This window comes from Armigeres subalbatus, chromosome 1 (assembly GCF_024139115.2).
Source record: "Armigeres subalbatus isolate Guangzhou_Male chromosome 1, GZ_Asu_2, whole genome shotgun sequence".
Lineage (NCBI taxonomy): Eukaryota > Metazoa > Arthropoda > Insecta > Diptera > Culicidae > Armigeres > Armigeres subalbatus.
In genome coordinates, this window is record NC_085139.1 from 285817236 (window position 1) to 285839980 (window position 22745).

At 40.3% G+C, this 22745-nt stretch overlaps 2 protein-coding genes and 1 long non-coding RNA gene across 3 annotated transcripts; all 3 read left to right on the top strand.

Moving 5' to 3' along the window:
- The first annotated feature begins 677 nt into the window (after nt 1-677).
- Nucleotides 678-1635, top strand: LOC134215223 (uncharacterized). The gene is made up of 3 exons (XR_009980079.1): nt 678-795; nt 877-1099; nt 1170-1635. It is a non-coding gene; the product is annotated as an uncharacterized LOC134215223 (long non-coding RNA).
- A 3743-nt stretch (nt 1636-5378) lies between these two features.
- Nucleotides 5379-6393, top strand: LOC134215231 (elongation factor 1-gamma-like). Its single transcript, XM_062694457.1, has 2 exons — nt 5379-5640; nt 5746-6393. Exons 1-2 carry the CDS (start codon nt 5491-5493, stop codon nt 5950-5952), a joined length of 357 nt encoding a protein of 118 aa, XP_062550441.1. The 5' UTR covers nt 5379-5490; the 3' UTR covers nt 5953-6393.
- Nucleotides 6394-13961: 7568 nt separating this feature from the next.
- Nucleotides 13962-16059, top strand: LOC134215243 (negative elongation factor B). Its single transcript, XM_062694465.1, has 2 exons — nt 13962-14194; nt 14258-16059. Exons 1-2 carry the CDS (start codon nt 14118-14120, stop codon nt 15942-15944), a joined length of 1764 nt encoding a protein of 587 aa, XP_062550449.1. The 5' UTR covers nt 13962-14117; the 3' UTR covers nt 15945-16059.
- Nucleotides 16060-22745: the final 6686 nt, after the last annotated feature.

Consider the following 22745-nt stretch of genomic DNA (forward strand, 5'->3'; position numbering starts at 1 on the left):
ATTTTCTTCAAAATGAAGAAGAAGACATGGTGCCTGATTTTCTGATGGCTTTGTACCGGACATTTCGGTCTATGTATTCGTCAATGCATAAAGTTTATTTGGATATATATTTTATTAGTAGTTCGCGTGGAGAATGGTTATGTGTGCGCTGATATACATCATAAGTTAAATCTATGGATTTTTGCCAATAAATATGTGTGGATTTTTAGTAGTGTAGAATGTCCTTGTTGTGCTTCGTTGGACAAAACGGAATGCAGGAAGTATTCAGTACAGAAGGCACATTCAATCGCACCAAATTGTTTGAGTGCTGTCGCAAGTATGTAACCAATTCGAGTGAAGTGGAACGCCATCCAGGAATGCACGTTTTGTGGATTTTGGATGGTGCTCGTATTCATTGCGACCCAATGGGCCGATGTCCACGTAGCGGTTTTGAATTTGCGTGCACGCAGCGTCAACGCAATTGCGGTAGGAAGTACCCAACATCAAATAGAATCATGCACACGCACTTGCGTTAACGCGGCGTCGACACGCGTCTCATTTGCGGCGAGCGTTACCGCGAAGTCGCCGCAATTCCCCACAGGAACGCAGCGTGCACGCGAGTATTTTTTTGACATTTCTCTATTCTTTTTCTTTCCAACAAGATTTCTAATGGGAAAATCTGTGATGAAAGAATGTGTCAGAGCAAAATCAAAACAAACAAAAATGCTTCGCGAATCGGTGAATTTTGGTTTCGCAAATTAATTTGCAAATTGCAACACTTTTCAAATCTATAATAGAAATTGTAATATACTAGCGGTAAGTGTTTCCTTCAATTCTGTGTTAGTACCAGTCGCGGTCAAAACAGCTTTGGAAATAACTGACAAGCAACCATTCCAGGCTGGTGGATATAGTCAAAGTCAGCGGAAATATGTGCGCAATAGTGTAGTGACGTTAATTGCACCAACTTTATCAGAATAAACTGATTTCCGAACAGACGGTGATGTGACAGTTTTGGACTAAATGACGGAGCAGGCAAAATTCAACCAACAAAGTGCATTCCGCGGGACCCCCTACACCAAGGCAGGTGATACCAGTTCCGCCATGGGAAGAAATATTAAATGTAAGTTTGATACCGATGTTCTTATATCTTAGCTTTTCTATTGCTGATAGATGTACATGCATGTTTTTAGAAATGTTAATGGAAGGATGTCGTCAAATAATGTGGATGGCAATTGCAAAAAGAAACGAGACCAGATGATGAGACGGTGACGAGCCAAAGTAATCAATGCGGGATCAATGCGGCTCTTCTAGTGTTATGGCCAATGCTACTGAGGTCGACGATCGTTGCAGTGGAGTGAAAATTGCAATGATAATGAGGACTTCCCCTTCGTTTGGCATTCAGATTGCACTTATTTGGAACAACAACAAAATTTGCAACACGCCAATAACCGCTTGTGATGCTTTTTGAGGAGAATTTTGGGTACCTAATTAATAGGTGCGGCTGCTGTATCTGACCAACATATTTAATAACTTTTTATTCCGCAACAAAATGCCTATTTAGCCGACAAATGGAACAAAAAAATTGTTCCCGAAACGCAACAGATGCCCTATTCAAGACAAGAACAATTGAATGCTTGGATCCACTATTATTGAAGTTTAACCATCCCCTATAAAATAATAAATGTAAGTTGGAAATAAAGAATAAACAGCATTATGAAATTTTAACCATATTAAATATTTATTTATTATGATTGTAGAAAATATATTGGGATTAAGCAAAGGAATGTCAAATTTCTGTCTCTCTGTATTGAAAACGTGTTTTTAAAAATCGGATTGTGTGACACCCCGGATAAAAATTACAGTACCTTGTATGGTTAAAACCATTAGAATACTATAGATTGTGTGGCAAACAATAAAATCTACTGTACATTTATTGTAGTTTTCTAACGGTGGAAATACACATATATTGTACTAACCATAAAACCACAATGAACCTTAATGTCAACAATGAATTCTATAATATTTTTATTGTTTGCAATTGTTGATGGAAAATCTAATCAAAATTCAAAATTATTCTTTTTCGTTGATCAGAAAATCTTTTCTGATGTTAAAAATAATATGGTTTTTAAAATACTATAGTATTGTACTATATATTGAAGCATCCAAGAAGTTGGAAAATTCTTGTGGCGACACCCACTTTTGCACTGCATCGCCACTGAATCACTTCTGATTTTACTCTTAAGAGTAAAGAGATTCAGTTTCTCTGCAAATTTTAGAACACTATAGTTCTATATTGAATCTGGGGGAAAATTGAACAAGGTCGCTGGTTTCCTCAGCAGTGTTGTATTCATATATATGAAAGATTTTCAATAAAATGAAATCATTATTGTCGTAGCCAAGCAAATCCGTCTTCCGATTTGCCTTTTACCAACGAAAACAAGCGCGGAACACCGAAGGATAATTCGCATGTTCACGCCTCAAAACATAACACTGAATGATCGTTTATTTTCGCCGTTCGAATCGTCTAGAATTCTCTGTCAGCCTACTGAGATTGAATTTCAAATTTCTTCTCATTAGCTCCTTAGTATGCTGGCATTTCAAATGCCTACTACGATTGAATTTCAAATTCGTTATCATTTTTTTATTATTGTCATTTTTAAATATTTTAGTTTATTTCATTATTTTTATCATGAAATAAGAAATACGTTCCACTTTATTTATCAATGTAACCAACAAATCCAAATTCGTTTTTCAGACTCACTTTATTCCCCACAATATTCACCGTCTCTACTCTTTCTTTTTTTTTCGGTTGGGAAATTTTTTTTGGAGCAATCCACAATGCACAAATCTAATCCAATCAAAATCCCATGCAAATCCAATCCAACCAAAATCTTATGCAAATCCAATCAAATCAAAATCTTATTCAATCCTATCAACATCCAATCCAAATCTTATCCGAATCCAATCCAAATCCAATCCAAATCCAATCCAAATCCAATCCAAGTCCAATCCAAATCCAATCCAAATCCAATCCAAATCCAATCCAAATCCAATCCAAACCAATCCAAACCAATCCAAACCAATCCAAACCAATCCAAACCAATCCAAATCCAATCCAAACCAATCCAAACCAATCCAACCAATCCAAACCAATCCAAACCAATCCAAACCAATCCAAACCAATCCAACCAATCCAAACCAATCCAAACCAATCCAAACCAATCCAACCAATCCAAACCAATCAAACCAATCCAAACCAATCCAAATCCAACCAATCCAAATCCAATCCAAATCCAAATCCAATCTAAATCCAATCTATATCCAACCCAAATTCGATCCAAATCCAAGATTTTGAGATACCGAATTGGCAAACTTATGCAATTTGATGCCACCAAGAAGACGATTTGCAAACAAAACCATCATCAATTCAGCTTTTTTTTTCCACAACTTAAGAGAACTTTTCAAATCTCACCGACAAAGAGATATTCAACTCAACCTACATCTTGAACAACAGCTCCGTCAATCAAATAAATTTAAGACTTAACAAATCTGTCAATCTAACGCGCTGCATAGCGGATGAGTTCCAAACATAACTGATAACTGATTTTAAAATGATTTTTTTAAATTATATTTCTCAATATTGCTTATTTTGCTCATTGAAACACAATCTATTTTTTTCTTTTAGCACTATTCTGTCAAAAATCTCTCTCGTCTATTGACACTCCTTATTTTTTTCATGTTTGTAATTTTTTTTATGACTTTTCTTAATTTTTTTTTGCCATATTATTTTCTCGCGTTCTCTCTCTCTTTCTATATGCCCTTAGCATATCATGGCTTATCTTTTTTTTTTGCCGTTCTCTTTTCCAACTTAGGCTTACCATTATTTTTTTTGCCTTTTATATAGCATGGCTTACCATTATTTTTTGCCATTTTTTCAGACTGAGGCTTACCACTATTTTTTGCCATATCTCGTCTGGGGTTTACCTTCTTTTTTTTTACCCTTCACCAATCATAGCTTATCATTTTTTTTTGCCATATTTTCACGTCGGAGGCTTACCATATTTTTTGCCTCATTCAGCTTTTCTTCTACTGCTGACCTTTCTTACCTTGTAGGGAGCAACGACTACGTCATTGTCGTAGCCAAGCAAATCCGTCTTCCGATTTGCCTTTTACCAACGAAAACAAGCGCGGAACACCGAAGGATAATTCGCATGTTCACGCCTCAAAAACATAACACTGAATGATCGTTTATTTTCGCCGTTCGAATCCTCTAGAATTCCTGTCAGCCTACTGAGATTGAATTTCAAATTTCTTCTCATTAGCTTCTTAGTATGCTGGCATTTCAAATGCCAACTACGATTGAATTTCAAATTCGTTATCATTTTTTCTATTAATGTCATTTTTAAATATTTTAGTTTATTTCATTATTTTTATCATGAAATAAGAAATACGTTCCACTTTATTCATTAATGTAACCAACAAATGCAAATGCATTTTTCAGACTCACTTTATTCCCCACAATATTCACCGTCTCTACTCTTTCTTTTTTTTTCGTTTGGGAATTTTTTTTTGGAGCAATCCACAATGCACAAATCCAATCCAATCAAAATCCTATGCAAATCCAATCAACATCCAATCAAAATCTAATCCGAATCCAATCCAAATCCAATCCAAATCCAGACGAAGCCAAAACCAGCCCCTCCTGGAAGGCCCTTGGAACCTGCTCTAAAGGTGGCAATGGACACTATCATTCTGGAAATGTTTCTGTAATCATCGTCTTGCAAAGCCATGAAGTAAGATACTTATTGTCGTAGCCAAGCAAATCCGTCTTCCGATTTGCCTTTTACCAACGAAAACAAGCGCGGAACACCGAAGGATAATTCGCATGTTCACGCCTCAAAAACATAACACTGAATGATCGTTTATTTTCGCCGTTCGAATCCTCTAGAATTCCTGTCAGCCTACTGAGATTGAATTTCAAATTTCTTCACATTAGCTTCTTAGTATGCTGGCATTTCAAATGCCAACTACGATTTTTTCTATTGATGTCATTTTTAAATATTTTAGTTTATTTCATTATTTTTATCATGAAATAAGAAATACGCTCCACTTTATTCATCAATGTAACCAACAAATGCAAATGCATTTTTCAGACTCACTTTATTTCCCACAATTATGTTGCTGCAATGGGAGGCGCCGTAGTTGCAAAGTGGATTGATCCGCAGATAAAATAACGCATTCATACACCAACACAATTGAAAAATTGTTTAAAACTGCAGAACAGATTTCTCTCTTAAATATATTTATTTCATTCAGAGACATTAAAATCATTCTAGCAACACTGTCGTTTTGACCATGTTTTCGTTTGTATCCGATCCGAGTTTATGTTTATTTTTTATCTTGCCAATCAGAATGTCGTGATTAGAGGCCTCTAGTCGTGATCATCGTAATTGATCCTTTGGTATCTTCATGTCCGGCGACTAGGGAGCTTGGGTATCCCGAGGTAGTTTGATGGCAGATCAGCAGCGGCTCAACGCAAAAGGCTGGAAACGATCCCTTCGAACACCAAAACCGGAGCTAAGGTTACGTTACGTCGGTTTTTCTGTTGGTCATCAGAACAACAAGAGCGGATCCTTCCTGAAGAAGTTCCCACTCGGAAAGGTAAGATGATTTATTTGTTTGTTGCGAAAGAACCCAGTGACAAGTATAAACAATCTTCAATTGATATTTGAAAAATATTTCAGTTAATTGACAAATTTATTATAGGTTTCTGCCGTCGACACTATCAAATTTCTGACCAGAAGGAACGCCATTGCATACTACGTCGCGATGGTTCAGCTGCGTGGCAAGACCGATATTGAGAAGCCCAAAGTACTGTCGTTCCTGTCCCTAACCGACAATGAGCTGCTACCGGCAGTGTGCACCTGGGTCTTTTCCATCATACGGACCGGAGGAGCTGGGCATCAGGAATGAAAGAAAGAGAAGAAGCCAAGGCCGAACCTTGCCTTGAACCTTGTTAGATGTCGCCGAGGTCGAGGCCGAGGTGGTTCTGTTCCATGTCTTGCCAAAGGGAACGTTCAATCCGGTACAACTTTGGCGACTTCAAGCATTGCTACTCGAACGAAGATGAACTAAGTCCATTCGTTACTTCTGACAGAAGTTCAACTAGCAAACTACTTCAGCTGGTACGGTAGCGTTTGGTTCTCGCGCGAGCAGGAACTGTGGATTACGAAGTGTATACGAGTGGAAGAAACTGGATACCAGCTCAGACGAAACCAAGGAAGTGCTGAAACAATACTTCAGCCGATCCGGTGTCGATAAGGGAGGCCGCATGATCAAGAGGAAATATTCAAGAATGCTTGCTGGCACTCAGCCATAACAGCGGGCACAGTTTTTTTTGTCTTTATCAAAGAAGGTTCCAGCCCGAGGCTGGCAATTGTGCTAAACTCGTATTTTGACAGTAAACACATAAAAGTTAATTTTTGATTGTTGACTAAAATTGAATCAGGATAGATTTTAATTAAACTTAAAAGAAATTTACAATATGATTTTTTGTTTTACAATTAATTTTATTAACAGGGAAAAATCGACATTTCTTGCGAGACGCAAAAAATGATTTACAGCATTACAATTTAATATTACAAAGTGTAATAATGGTTTGTAAAGATTTGAATCATTTTTTGAACCTCACGAGAAATGTGGATTTTTTTTCTCTGTTAGTAAAATAAATTGTAAACCATTAAATAAATTGTATTGTATCTTCATTGCAATACTGGAATAAATTAATTCTAAAATTTATTGTACTTCTATAGCAAACCAATAAAAAAAAGTAAGGAAAAACATTAAAAACACGTAGTTTTCTATTGTTTCGTCCATGGAAATCATCCAATTGAAGAACCGTAAAGTCTATTGTTTTGCTCTGAATTTTGTATGGAAAATTTTCGAAATTTTTATTGTAAAGATACATAACAACCCCTATTTTTTATTGTAAAAGTCCCATTTACCATTCATTTTGTCGTGCAAAACCATAAATTCTTATGCAATTTAATTGTAAATTTTCCATTACATTTACTGGTAATTCTTATGTAATAAATGGTGATGGAACAGTAAAATTTATGATTTTTCAATTATATTTTTTATCCGGGACGATTTCAATTTCACAGCTCCACAATTAATTTCGAAAGTTCAAACTTTACATTTTAAAAGTAATGGGCGACTTTTAAATCAACAGTGAGTTGATTTTTCTACTGTCTACTAAATAGCATCAATGGACTTTTTTTTTATTTTGGAACAAAACTGAGTTACTTTCTCTAGTTTGTCATCATATAGGTATGTGAAAGCTCATGAAATGTTTTGAATAGCATTACCCTCTAAATATGAATGAATTCATACAAATCAAAATTAAATTATTATGTTTGTAATACTTTAAATATTTCACGTTTGATGTCTTTATGTGAATCGAGAACTCGATTCATATTGGAAGAGTATGGAAAATGACAGACTGACAACAGCTGGCAGGCAGATGACATTTGGCGTGACAGATAGGTTTGACGGTAGAAGTTTTGCGGCAAATTACCGCTTGTCGTGTGCATTCCCAGCCTGATTCAACGCCGAGTAACGCTGCGTCAACGCAGCTTGAAAAACCGCTACGTGGACATCGGCCCAATGATAGTTTATTACTTACGCTCTCTTGGAATAATCCCGATTTTCCTGCCCCCTTACTGTCCCATGTACAATCCAATTGAAATTGTGTTTGGCCTTGCTAAACAACGTCTGAAACGCATCTATCAAGGGGGTGGTCATCGGGATATTCAGTTTGTCGTGGCAGAAATAATGGAATCGTTCTCAAGGTTTTGTATGATTAACCTATTCCGAAAATGCGGCTACATCAGAGGAGGAAGATTTGACCCAACACTGCAGTTCAAAGAAGATGCTGTAAACCTGGTTCATGAAACATTGTAAACATTTACGAGCCTTTATTTAGTTACATATATTGCCAACATGTCTTTTCGCTTTTTATTGTTATAACAATATAACTATGTATTCCGAATTCCATTATATTTATATTAATAGTTGAAAACCGGAATAGTCTTTTCGCGAAGTTGGTAATTTGTCACAGAACCCTTATGAAAAAACTAATTTTAACAGTATAGCTGTGTAGTCCTTCGCCAATTTAAACAGTGCTCTACTTTTGAAGTCAGGTATGCCATACGAATTATATGAATATTCTTCTTTTCTCTAACAGACTATTCCGGTTTTCAAGTACATCGAGAATAACTTTTCACTAATCCTTGAATATTTGTCGTTTGTGACCTCTTCAATGGTCTCCCGGATAAAAGTATACCATAGGATCAACAGCGTAAACAATTGAATTACCATATGCTCTACGGTGTACAATAAGATGTATTGTTTCTCGATAGTTGTCCATATTGTATCAACACCGTGGATATAATATATTAACATTGTTCTCTAATGTAACAATACTTCCAATTGGGTTGTTTAGCGAAGAAAAATATGAGGTTTATTATCGTTTAACTTAAAGAACATGTTTTTCTGATCTCCAACATATTTTTAGTTTGTTTGTAAACCTTTTATTTACATTTTTATACAGCAAACAATAAGCCATTTCAATCGATAGAATGACACTAACATCCATAGAATGACAGTTGGCCCATGCAGCATAAGAACAATTTTTTAGTCCCATACAAATTTAAAATGCAAATTAAAAATAGTTCCGGGGCTCCAAAAATTCTGAAAAATTGAGGTTAGGCTCAGATTTTTATGCAGATTCAGAATATGTAAAAACATACATACCCCTAAACAACCCAATTGTTTTTAGAACATGTTTAGATTGCTTTGAGAATAGGTCGTATGTGCAAAGAGAGGCTCTCTTTGTTCACGCTCTTTTCGCTTGTACATAAGCTAGTTTTGCATATTTTGCCACATTTTCACTTCAGAACGCTAGACAAAGCTATAATCTTTAGATATCTGCCAAGAAATCTGAAGTAAACTTTATTATAGATCTGTAATAATCGAAAGAGAATGGAGGCAAAGAGAGACTCTCTTTTGCACATACGACCTATTCTCAAAGCACTCTAGATGTAAGTGCATAAATTTTAATCATTGATAACTTCTGGAAATTTTGTTCAAATTGCATATTAGCAATATAACAAAATTTATCCTATTACCGCAAATATGCATTATTTTTCTTAAAACTTCATTTTTGACCGGTAAAGCTGTCATAATTAAGAAATCCAATATCGTATTGTTTTACTATAAAAATACAATTCAACCTAATGTAATTTGAATGGTTTTTTTCCGATATTTCAACAATATATTTACGATACACTCTATTGTTTGACAAAAAAAATATGTATGAAAAAATATCAAATTTTGTATAGTTACGATGCTTAACAACCCGTACGTTCTAATGCGAAAACTTCATTTACAATTTAATGAATGGTTCATAACAATACATTCTAATGTATTTCTATTATTTCATCTACATTCAAATTTATTGTAAATTTATTGTGTTTTATAGTGATGTTACAACACATTGTATTGTTTTTCTATAATATTTTTATTCGGGCTCCTCCTGGGCTTGTGAGATTCTGGTGTAGCATTTTGTTGAAGAGCGACTTTCACTCCATCCTGCATGTCTTTAGCCATTACTTTTCTATATTCGAAAACCAAGAGTTGATTGTTTTATGTTACGCCCCAAACGCAATACAACGGAACGGCGACGGAAACGGAAAATTTGACAGCTAGCCCATATATTTTCTGTCAAATTTGTCGTTGTATTGCGTTTGGGACTTTACTGTAGACATCCGAACCTGCGAGAACGAAACTGTTTATTTTTACAGCTAGCTGTTGCGTTTTTGAGATGCACAAAACTGAAAATTTGAAGTGAAATACAAGGTTTTACCTCTGGCTTGTAGATAAAGCAGCAACATAACAGATTAACTCCGAATCCCGTGCAGCTCCCAGCTCCGAGTTCCTGTCCATTTTATGCCGCACTGCCGATGATTCCAGGTCCAAAAGATATTAAGTTCCAAAGCAATTTTTGTACTTGCAGATTCAAAACAGTTCGCCGTCGCTCTTCGAACGTACTTCATAAACAAAAACAATCATGTTGGAAATATGCGTGAAAGAAAAGCTTGTATCGGACACAACTGTCACATTTCTTTGATTGTATGGACTGTGAGAAAAAGATCACTGTGAGAAAAAAAAATCTCGCAGAACTCTTATAAAGTGCAAAAAGCGCAATAGACGAATCCAAGTAAAAATAAGAAGAAGACACACGACGGTGTTAACTTTGACAGATCCTACAGCACAGCATAGGAAGATCATTTTAAAATGCTTATAATAAATTCTAGACAAATTGTAATTAAAATCTGATTAATGTACGATACGGAAAAAGTTCTGAATTATATATTTAGAAGCTTACCTCAATTTTTTGTATATTTTCCAAAAATGCATCTATTATACAGTTCGGAACTTTTTCCGTACTATACATCAATCAGATTTTAATTACATTTTGTCTAGAATTTATTATAAGCATTTTAAAAATGATCTTCCTATGCTGTGCTGTAGGATCTATCAAAGTTAACACCGTCTTGTGTCTTCTTCTTCTTTTTACTTGGATTCGTCTATACTTTACAGACGTGATTATATGTCTGAACCAGAGGGGGACAACGAATTTTTTCATATGGAGTTTGGCAAGTATGACAGTACCCTCTTATTTGGCGCATAAATTTATACTCCAATGTCAAAATGCTCATATACTTACATAAATTGTCGTGGTATTTGTGAAAATTTGTATTGTTTACCATTTTTACAAGAGAGAGTGGTGTCGAAAGCACATATTAAATTAAAGATTGCAACGAACAAAAATACACCAAATCTAAAAAAAATGTAGTGTTTTCACTTTATTCCGTACGCGAAATATGCAGATAAATAAGTATGTTGGTAGAAAAAACTCTGTGCTGAGCAGAAACAGTTGTTTCTGGCATTATCCAAACTTTGTGCGTTTCAGAACATTCTCACTCACTGCAGTGTTCATTTTTCATAGACTACAGCGTAGTGTTAGTGCCGTCGACATTCGCTTGATTTGAGGCAACAAATATTTGACACCTTAGCACCCGCCTGGTCTGAACTTCGTCTCTTAGGGTGCGGCCAGAGTAGACGCGAAGTGCGAAGCGAAGCGTCCATACGATTTGACAGCTCCTTATTATTGATTGTTGCGAAGCCGCTTGTGAACCCCTGGTTGAGCAGCAGCGATCAATTTGACAGCTCATGTGCAACTGTGATAGTAGCGAAAGAAGAGAGAAAGTGTGTTAGTAGTTAGGTGTTAGGTAAACAAGAAAGTATAACAACAAAGATACGAGTGAAAGTTAATAGGGAGAAATAAATATTGATTTCCATCTAGAATCATAGTGTAATTCGAGGGCGATTCACTGTTGTCAAATAATGAATCGAAAATACGTGAGTGAAAATAATTCATAAAAATACAAATATTGCACAAAAATACACATATTGCACAAAAATACAAATAAAATGCATAAAAATACGTTATTACACGGAAAATTCGAAAAATCATATTTAATGCACATAATACAAACAAAATCTTAAAATACATCGAAATGCAAGTAAAATGGTCATTACGCGAATTCAAAGTCTTTTCGTAATTTAATACAATATTTAATGTTAACGCACACATCAAAGAAAACAAAACGGCATTACTATAGCTTTGCGCACTGAGTGGAAGAATTCCCTCCCCTATTTTATTCATACGATTTGAACTCCATTTCGAAGATCCACCAGTAGCGTTTCATTTTGGAAACGAAAAAAAAACATCTAGACATTGGACAAACTACATTTTGGATCAATGGCATTGATCCAAAATGTAGTTTAATGAATATCAACAACCAGGTCAACAGCAGATGTCTAAAATGTTTGCAAAATCATGCAATATGGCTGGAGGATTTTCACCGAGACGTGTTTACAAATATCGTTGCGCTGCATGTGAATACATATTTACCATATTGATTGGTTGATTACGAGTGATTGTAACATATTTATGAATTGGATAATCGTCCATGATGAACATGTTTAAAGCAAATCAAAAATAATCACATATTTAGATTGAGAACGGTATTTACTGTCGTTCATTTCTAGATGAAAATACATTCCAAGTAACCAAAAGTTCCTTTACTACAGCTTCACTGGGCTGTTACTTGGGATAGTATTTCAAATCTGGCAAGTGTATTATAGAATAATATATATATAAGCATTTGCTTCATAATTATAAATTGAAAGGTTTTCTGTCGGTCATTGGATGCGAATAGGAAAATGTCTTGTGGATACACAAGAAGTCAGAAATGTTTTGCATCCGAGAACTTCCTTGAATGGATCGAGAATCTAACACGTTATCACTATATATAGGTTTATAATCCTCTGCTCAGTACGGTGAAATTACCTGTAGAAATTTTTCGTAAAATGTGAAGAATATGCAATTTAGTCCCAATCATGGCTAATTACAAGGCTGGAAAAATCTCGATAAAATTTTTGATGCAATTAAATTAGTTCAGTTTTTGTCTCTGAAGTCTTTTTTTGGCTTCGAAGCACTGAAATGCAAAAATCTAAGTTCAAATACAAGAATAATAAATTTCAATCCATTTATGTGAAAAAATACACTAATATTACACCAATGCACAAAAAAATACTTCAATTCAATTTAATGCATTATTACATCCAATACACGTACATTACATGGAAATACATAAAAAATACATTATTACATTTTCAATACGTAGGATTGAATCGAAAATACACAAGTTAATCGCCCTCGGTGTAATTAGTGTTAATAAGCAATAATAGTTGACTGAAAAGTGTAGCAAACGGGTTCAAGATCAGTGAGTACTAAAACCTGAAAAGAAAAAGCGTAGTTAATTACAAATATAAACCAAAAATACTTACCTGTAGGCCCGGCGATATACTTATTCTCCCGTGGTTGAATTCGGACGATTATTAAAACGCGGGCATTTGGTGTAGTCGTAAGTACAACTAAAATATGTGAGACGATAAATGTACAATGAAAATTATGTTTCGATACACAGAAACATCGCCACCGAATCTGTAATTTAAAGGTAGGGTAGTCGAACCATAGTTTGTCATAGGAGAATTGATTGAGCTAGTGGGCAAAAGGGAAACCACTTCTTGTAAGTAATAATTGTAATGTGTAGATGAACTGATAATTAACATGAAATAAAATTCTAGCGTTCTAGCGTTGTCAAAAATTAATTGGCTGCTTTAAAATTGGGTTCTTTAGCAAAGAAAAATATATGGTTTTTATAGTTTAACATAAAGAGCATGCTTTTCTGATCTCCAACATATATTTATTTGGTTTGTATACATTTTATTTACATTTTTGTATAATAAAAATAAATCATTTCAATCGATAGAATGACACTGACATTCATAGAATGACAGTTTGCCAATGCAGCATAAAAACAAATTTTAGTCCCATATAAATTTAAAATTCAAATTAAAAATAGTTCCAAGGCTCAAAAAGTCTGAAAATGGGAGTTAGGCTCAGTTTTATGCAGATTTAGAATATGTAAAAACATATATACCCCTAAACAACCCAATTGTGGTTCCCTTCGGGAACATTGATTGTTATTCCTTTGTGAGCAATTTTCGCGCGGCGTCGCGTAGACGCGTCTACTCTGGCAGGCACCTTATTTGGTACATCGTTGAAATAAATTAAAACAATTTAGAGTAAGTTTTCTAAGGATTCCATTCTAAAATCTCGCGAAAAACTTGTTTGGAAGTGGGCACTTTTCACCCATTTTCCAAATTTTGAATTCACCCATCTCGAAGGTGGGTAATTTTAAAACACTTCATTGGTATTCTCAAATCTCCGTGTAATGCAAAGTGTGTCTTTAGTATAACTGGCAACCCTGTATCTGATGATGACGATGATGACAAAACGCATTCGTTCGTAAACAAAAATGGCGATTGTTGTTCTTTGAAAACTCCGTTTGGCTCAGATTGTGATCGTCTCGTAAAAACCTGAAAACATAATTACTATCTATATAATAAATTCCACAAAACCCATCAAATCAGGTCAAGTAACCATGTCTGTGCCGCCAAAATTCCCTGGTACCGGTCTGGAAGAAGTCAATGTTCCCGGTCAAGCTTACCTTCGAGATGCGTAAGTACAAACAAACTAAAATGTTTGCTTTCACTAAACTGTACCCTATCAAAACTTTCCCAGGTTATCCTGTTGTGACGATCCGTTGAAAGCCATCGAAAACTTCCAGCTGGAGAATGGTATCCTTTTGCCATCGCTGAGACCGATGCTTCCGTTGTTGGATCTGCACGGTGTTAGGCGACTCGAGTTCCATACGTCAGTGCTGGAGGAACTTCGAAATAAGTTGATTGCCCACATCAACGAAGTGGGTGCCAAGGAAGGTCGAGAACGGGACCGTAAATTGAAGGAGCTGCTGGTTAAGAGCTTCCCGGTAGTACGGGTCAAGGCTTTGCGACCTGTTGTGATGTGCATTTTACGAAACACCAGCCACATCGATGATAAATATTTGCGGATTTTGGTGCGTGATCGCGAACTGTACCAGGACACGGATACCGAGGTTAAAAGGCAAATCTGGCGAGATAATCAGTCGTTATTTGGAGATGAAGTATCACCTCTGCTATCGCAGTATATTCGCGAGAAGGAGCACATCTTGTTCGATCACATGAATTTAAACAATCTATTCTTTACGCCGACGCCGAAAGTTCGTCGACAAGGAGAAGTTGTCCAAAAGCTAGCCCACATGATCGGAAATAGCGTCAAACTATACGATATGGTTCTGCAATTCCTGCGTACGCTTTTTCTCAGAACTAGAAACGTACACTACTGTACATTGCGGGCCGAACTGCTGATGGCACTGCACGATTTAGAAGTGCAGGACATTATTTCGGTGGATCCATGTCACAAATTTACCTGGTGCTTGGATGCCTGCATCCGAGAGAAAAATGTGGATATTAAAAGATCGCGAGAACTGCAAGGCTTTCTGGATAATATCAAGCGCGGTCAAGAACAAGTTCTGGGTGATCTCTCGATGACGCTGTGTGATCCTTATGCTATCAATTTCTTAGCGACTTCAGCCATTAAAATCCTTCAGCATTTAATCAATAACGAAGGTCTTCCTCGAGACAACACTATTTTGATACTGCTACTGAGAATGTTGGCGCTTGGACTTTCTGCTTGGATTATGATCGATTCACAGGACTTCAAGGAACCGAAATTGGATAGCCAAGTCGTGACAAAGTTCCTTCCGGCGCTAATGTCTCTCATGGTAGACGACCAGGTTCGTAATTTACACTCCAAACTACCACCAGATGAGCGCGAGAGTGCCATCACAACAATCGAACATTCCGGTCCCGCTCCGGATGCAGTCGAAGCGTACATCCAGGAAAGCTCTGTAGCTTCAATTCTCGCAATGTATTACACTTTGCACACAGCTCGCCAGAAAGATCGGGTTGGAATTCTTCGAGTCATGGCCATTTTGGCGTCCTGTAAGGATGATCGCGCTTACGAGGATCCGTTCCTACACTCCTTGATCGCACTGATGATTCCAATGTCGGAGGAATTCGCCAACGAGGATTTCTGCACCGGACTGTTTGACGAGTTCTTATTCGCCGGTCTGACGCGGGACAACGTAACCCGGCATATGCTCAAGCTACTGTGGTACATCCATCAGAAGTTGCCCCAGGGACGGCTGCAAACGTTGATGAAGGCATTGCAACCGAACGCTCAGCATCACGAGAACGTGCATAAACTGTATGAGAACCTGCAGAAACGGGTCATGGCTGTCCACCACGAACCACTGCCGGAGCCGATGGAGACGGATTTCGATTCGCCGCTGAAGAGTGTCCCAACGCCGGGATCGCACTACGTTTGAAAGTGTGTAGCGGTAATTTAGTAGGTTTGGAGAATTTATGTTACATAACTTACCACTTATTGGTAAATATTATTAAGTATTCGGAAAAATATAGATAATCGTAAAATTTTAATAACTAATTATTTTCATATGGCAGCCGTTATAGATAATAATGAATTACTTTTAAAAAAGCACCAGTTTCTATGTCGATCTTGGTTCCTCTGTCCGGTGGTAGATATTGATTACTTACCGACTACTGGTTTGCCCGGCTGTTGTAAAGTAAAGGGGTTGTTCGTGTTGATGCCCAACGATGTAGTCTATTTGATTTTCAGTATGTCTATCACGAGAAACCCACATGACTTTGTGCGCTGATTCAAGGAGCCGAGTTTTGGAAACCTTACGTACAACATATTTTTTTTTTCTTCCTAAACAATGGAGGGGGAATCTGCTCAACAGACATCCTGGGTTGACCAGGAAGTGCTGGGTTAGGGGCCACCTCCAATGAGGGAGGCAGGGCTGCATCCCCGACCAGCTAAACCGTTTCCATTGCCGCCAAGCCCATCGTCCCTTCGGTACAACCAGAAAGTAATGCTTCAAAGGGGGGCCAGTGCATGACGCACCCTCGAGGTTAGCTGCGTGTCCTTGCAGCATTGAACATCGTGACTCGCTTTTTTAGAAGAACACCATGGTATCGTGCCAGCGCATTGCCGGCTTTCCAGGTGGCCTTACCACGCCCTATGTCCTCGGAAGGTGGGCAGGGTCGACTTCGCGCCTGCTTCCCTCTGCACGACTGGTATCAAGAATGATGATGCCGCGTGCACCCCAAATTGACCTTTCTGCGATAGGGCCTATTCGCCAGCACACTTGCCGACGCGAGGCCTACGCCTGCCCCAGCCTTGACGAGGACCCCTTTCCGTCCTCGGGCTCGGAACCCGCCCGGTTGACCGACGCCGCGAAAGCGACGATACCATGTTGTTCTTCGCGCGGCCACTTGTTCGATAAAAGGATCGAGTTCGACCACAGAGCATGACCACCGGTATGACCCATGAAGCCGACTCCGATCCCTTGGACCACCTTATTTGCGCCTGAACTAGCCATCCTTGAGTCCACGCGCCACCTTCTGTGTAGCTCCGAGACGATTTGGGCGATAGCCGATAAAACGGCGTTCCAGCCAACTTCGTCTTTACACATCCTCCGAACTAGGTTGTCCGGGGTAGTGTCCAGACCACATGTGGCAAGCATGTGGTCACGCATTGCGCGAAAACGTGAGCACACGAACAACACGTGTTCCGCCGTTTCCTCTAAACACCAAACACTCGGGCGAAGCCGAGCAAGCCAGCTGCGTTACCTGCACTTTGATTTTGCAGCACGCTTAAACGCCGGGCACATCGAATCCCCCATGGGGTGCTTGCTGTTCACAGCTTTGCTGGAACAAATCAAACAATTGGGAGGGTTCGTGCAGCATTGTGCCTTATGTCCCTCCAATCCGCAGCGTCGGCAGAGATTGCTTCTGTCAGGGCCTTTGCAGTCCCATTGCTTGTGCCCCGGTTCCAGGCACTTGAAGCAAACTTCGGGTTGCTCGTATATGCGCACAGGGCATACCGACCATCTCACCTTGACGCTCCCTAACTTGACTACCTTGGAGGCGTCCGCTGCAGATAGCCGAACCAATGCTACCTGCGTCCCTGCCGGACCTTTCCGTTGCCGAACGGCTGCGGTGGGCGTCTCCACTTCACACTGTCGCCGCAGTGCCGTGACGAGCTCTTCGACTTCAGTGATCTCGTCCAGGTCTTTAACCCTTAGATTCACCCCCGTCGTGAGTGCCCTCACCTTGACCGTCTCGCCTAGGACCTCCTCCGCCAACTTCTTGTAGGCGGCGCCCTTTGCGAGACGCCCCGCTTCAGCTCGAGTATCATCTCGCCCATCCGGGTACGTCTTATTCGACGTACGTCGGCGCCGAGTTCACCGAGCTTGACGTCACTCCTCATCGCCTTCAAAACATCCGAGTACTTAGCCTCGTCCGCCGTGATGACTAGGGCATCGCCCCTGGAGCGATTGGCGCCTACCCTAGACTTCTTGCTACCCTCATTCGCCTGGGCCTTCTTTTCGACCCTTGACGTCTTCGGTTTCCTCTTGTTCTTGACCAGGGTCAAGGAGGCGTCATTCCTCTATTTCCCTGGTCTGGTGCGGCTGAGAACTTTCAGCCTGCCGTAACCCCTTACCACCGTCTTGCCTGAGTGGACGGACCTTTCCAGGTCCTTCCTCCCCGGTTTTGGAGGTACCTGACCGGGGTTCAGCTTCCCAGCCCCACTACCCTTGTTCGGGGTAGTAACCCTCCGCGTTTTGGAGCAACCCCAGGGAGCTCATCCCCTGGAGACTGTCTCCCCGTTTTTGTGTCTGCTCCGTTGGAGTAGTCACCCTCGACGTACCAGCAAATACTTGAGCCTCAGTCTGGGTAGACTTTGGCACCACCGTCTTAGCTGGCACGCCTTCGGTCGACTCGACCTTGCCCGAGTCCGCGAATCCTTGGGCCTCAGTCTGGGTAGACCTCGACTCCACCGATTTCACGGGTTTACACTTGGCCGTCCCGACCGCCCTCTCCAGCTTGGCGTCCAGCATCGACTTTCGAAGTTTCTGCAAGCTCCTCTTGAGGTCCTTGCTGATATTATGCTTCGATGACGCAAAGTCGATGATGGCGTCCAGCTGTTCCGTCGCCACCTCGAAGGCCGAAAGCCCATCGCGTTTGCGGTTCATCGCCTTCACAAGCCATGGGCCGTCAATAACCCCTACCGGCGTTTTTTATAGCCGAGAGGAAGGTTGAGTGACCCACGCTGGCGCTGCGCACTGAGCTGCCGACTATTGCCTCTGGCCTCCTAGGCGGAGACCTGAACAACCCACCTCTTGCGAAGGGGTTGTCGCCTACACTACTACCACTAATTGAAGAATTGACTTGGTTTTCCATTTTGGTCCCACGAGTTGCTCGGGAAAAGAGGTCCACCACGCCAGAGCCCAGCATAACGCGGTAAGGGACAATTACTGTGGAGGGTGCCCAGGTACCCCACAGGCTCCGTTAAAGGCCTAGCTTATTATTTCACCCCCCTGGCCATGCATACCCTCGGCACGGGTCGCTTGACGCCTTGGGATTAGTGGTTAGGGACGATGGTCCCGGTCTAACTCGCAGTGGCCATGGGGAGGGGTCGTTACGTACAACATATGAGATGGGCATCTTGTACATCAGTCGAGATTCCAGACTGCACCCAATCCTTTTTTTAATCCGTAAAAAGTGATCGTCGAACATAGAGAGTGAGTCTTAATAATATATAACATTAAATTGTTTTTACGTGATTCCACTATCTATTATATTAGCATCGCGTTTCGTACATAACACATGGTAAAACATTCATATGCACTACTAAAATTTGTATTTTAAAATTATGTAGCGCCAGGTTGCCTATTATGGCCACCCCGGGTCCATAATATGCAACATCAATACGTGAGCTAGAGTGAGAAGGTACGCCTCGAGCGTCTGTTCACCAGGAGATGCGGCTCAAACAGCGTCTACCTGGTACCCAGCGGCTGATTAATGCTGTATCGCGTCACCTAGGTGGCAGCCCCACCAGCGCGATGTAGGTAACGCGACCCCGGTAAGGTTGCTTACTGAAGCCTCTCAAATACCACGAAAAATGGAGATAGAAGAAATAGAGAACGTTATTTTTGGCAACCGACCCGGCTACGAACCGACCCGGACTATGATTGGAAACTCGGTACCTGGAATGTCAGGACCCTAAATGAACCTGGACGAGTGAGCCTTCTGGCTCGTGAACTGCAGAAGGTTGGAGTGAACGTAGCCGCTATTCAAGAAGTCCGATGGCCTAGATCCGGAGAACGTGAATTCCGAGCCGTGGACCCCACGACCAACACTGCATGCAAATATAACATCTATCACAGCGGCGGCGGAAAAGCAGAGCATGGATTTGGATTCATAGTGATGGGCAAATAGATGAAGCGAGTGATGCGGTGGAAACCCATTAGCGAACGAATCTGCGTGTTGAGGATACGGGGCAAATTCTTCAATTACAGCCTAATCAACGTTTACGCACCGACAACCGATAAATCCGACGACGTGAAGGACACGTTTTATGAATGTCTTGATAAAGCCTATGGAGAGTGCCCAAAGCATCACGTGAAAATTGTTATCGGAGACGCTAACGCTCAGGTCGGTAGAGAGGACTTTTTCCGTCCCATAATCGGTAGGGAGAGCCTTCACTCCGCTACCAATGACAACGGCCTACGGCTAGTAAATTTTGCTGCTGCCAGAGGGATGGCCATCAGTAGCACCTACTTTGCACGAAAGAATATCCGAAAGCACACCTGGAGACACCCAAATGGTGAAACTTGCAACCAGATAGACCATGTTCTGGTGGATGGGCGCCATTTCTCGGATGTTATCGATATGTGGACATTCAGAGGTCCGAACATTGACTCTGATCACTATCTCGTTGTCAGTAAAATTCGATCACGGTTGTCAACTGTATCGAACGAAAGATCACAGCGAACGATGCGTTACAATATCCAGCGATTGTCGGCAGAAGGAGTATCGGCTGAGTATCGTCAGAAGCTCGACGAACGGATAAGTGCAATCAACGTTAGCGACAACATCAACGATCTATGGGAGTCGATCCATGGAACGGTAAGCACAACAGCACGAGAAGTGGTAGGCGCTGCACAGAGGCGAACCAGGACGGGTTGGTTCGATGTGTCGCGTGTTCCACAACCGTGGTTACCGTAGTAGGTCAAGAACTACTGTTGTATAGCAACTTCATAGTTACATTAATTGTTGATTAGAAATAAAGAATCATTCTGTATTTTCCGTCAGTCAAGTTGGACGTACTTTTATTTAGTCCGATACAGAATAATTGGCGACGATTGGAGTTCAAACCTACGTTTTTGAAAATGGAAGGTTATGGTCTACCACGATTTACCCTGGGAGATCAATGGGAGATGTACCAGGAACGTTTGGAACAATACTTCGTAGCTGTTGATATAGAAGAGGAGCGTAAATCCGCTATACTTTTAACATCAATTTCGCTGGAAGTTTACCAAACCGTGAAAAATATTTGCCATCCGGCGAAGCCTAACACCAAGTCATATGACGAGTAATGTGCTTTGCTGAGATCAAGATTTTGTCCAACGGTTGTCACTTTCCGAGAAAGAACGAATTTCTACAGGGCTCGTCAAGATGCGGACGAAAGCGTTCAGGAATGGCATGTTCGATTGAAGATTATCTTTGAACTGCGAATTTGGAACATGTACTTAGGGACATTTTTGTCACAGGACTTCGCCCAGGACCAATTTTCGAGCGTTTATGCGAAGAAGATGATGCGATTCCACTGGAAAGTCTGTTGAAAATAGCGTCTAAACGCGAAGCTACGCTGAAAAATCGAGGTATTTTAGAGGTGAACAAGATTGTTGAGAAGAAGAATAATTACATCCCGAAGTCCACGTAGAAATCAGAATCTGCAACCTGTTTTGCTTGTGGGAAGCCCAATCACGATTTTAAGAACTGCCAGTATAGGAGTTACGTATGCAAGCTGTGTGTGGAGAAGAGCCACATCGCCGTGGTCTGTCCGAAAAAGTTTAAAGAAAGTTGCGGAAAGAAAGAGAAAATCGTGAACCATTTGGAAGTCAACAATGTAGCCTACAGCGATCCTTATTTTGTGTGTTTCTTAATGGACGGAAAACGAAGTTTGAGGTGGATACTGGATCACCTATCATAGTTATCTCGGATGAGTTTTACAAGAACCAGTTTGAAGAATTTACATTACAACCATTTCGGGGAAAGCTGGTGTTCTACACTGGTGGAGAAGCCACACCGAAAGGAGCATTTGATGCTGTGTTGGAATATCAAGGTCGACAGGCTATTGGACGAATAGTGATTCAAGGTGGAAGAAATCCATTGATAGGACGAGATTTCATCAGTGAGTTGCTGGATCTCAAGTTCAACAAGATCGATGCTGAGCAAGTTAAGAAATACGACCAACAACTGCAGAAGACAGTGTTAGACTGCTATGAGAAATTATTTGATGTGACTGTGAATCCTTTCTTGGAAGACAAACATTATCCAATGCCAGTGATCGAAGATGTGTTTGCCAAACTCAACGGCGGCAAATTATTTTCAAAGCAAGACTTGAAATCAGCCTACAACCAGCTTGTGCTTGACGACGAATCGAAGAAAATGCTTGCATGGAGTACGCATAAGGGAATCTACTATCATTGGCGTAAATAAGGGGGGGCCGGGGGGGGGCCTGGCCCCCTCCAGACCTACTTGTGCCCCCCCCCCAGAAAATTTTGAAAAGTAATTCCAACTTAGTCAGTTTAGGACAAAACTTAGGCAACCTTCGCACTCACAACAGAGATTGCATTGAGACTCCAATTTCTAGGACACATCGTTGATGGCGATGGATTACACAAAGACCCTGAAAAGGTGCGAGCAATTATGGATGTTCCACGACCATCAAATGTGAAAACGCTTCGAGAATTTCTTGGCATGGTCACATATTACGGCAAGTTCATTCCAAATGTATCTGTTATACTGGCTCCACTATACCGATTGCTGAAGAAGGATGAAAGATATGATTGGACACAGGAATGCGAGGATGCGTTTGAGAATACTAAGGTCATGCTCTGTTCTGAAAATGTACTAGTTCCATATAATCCTAATTTACCGGTGGTGCTTGTGACGGAAGCTTCGGGCAAAGGTGTTGGCGCTGTGCTGCTGCAAGTTTATCCAGATGGAAATCAAAAACCAATTACCTTTATTTC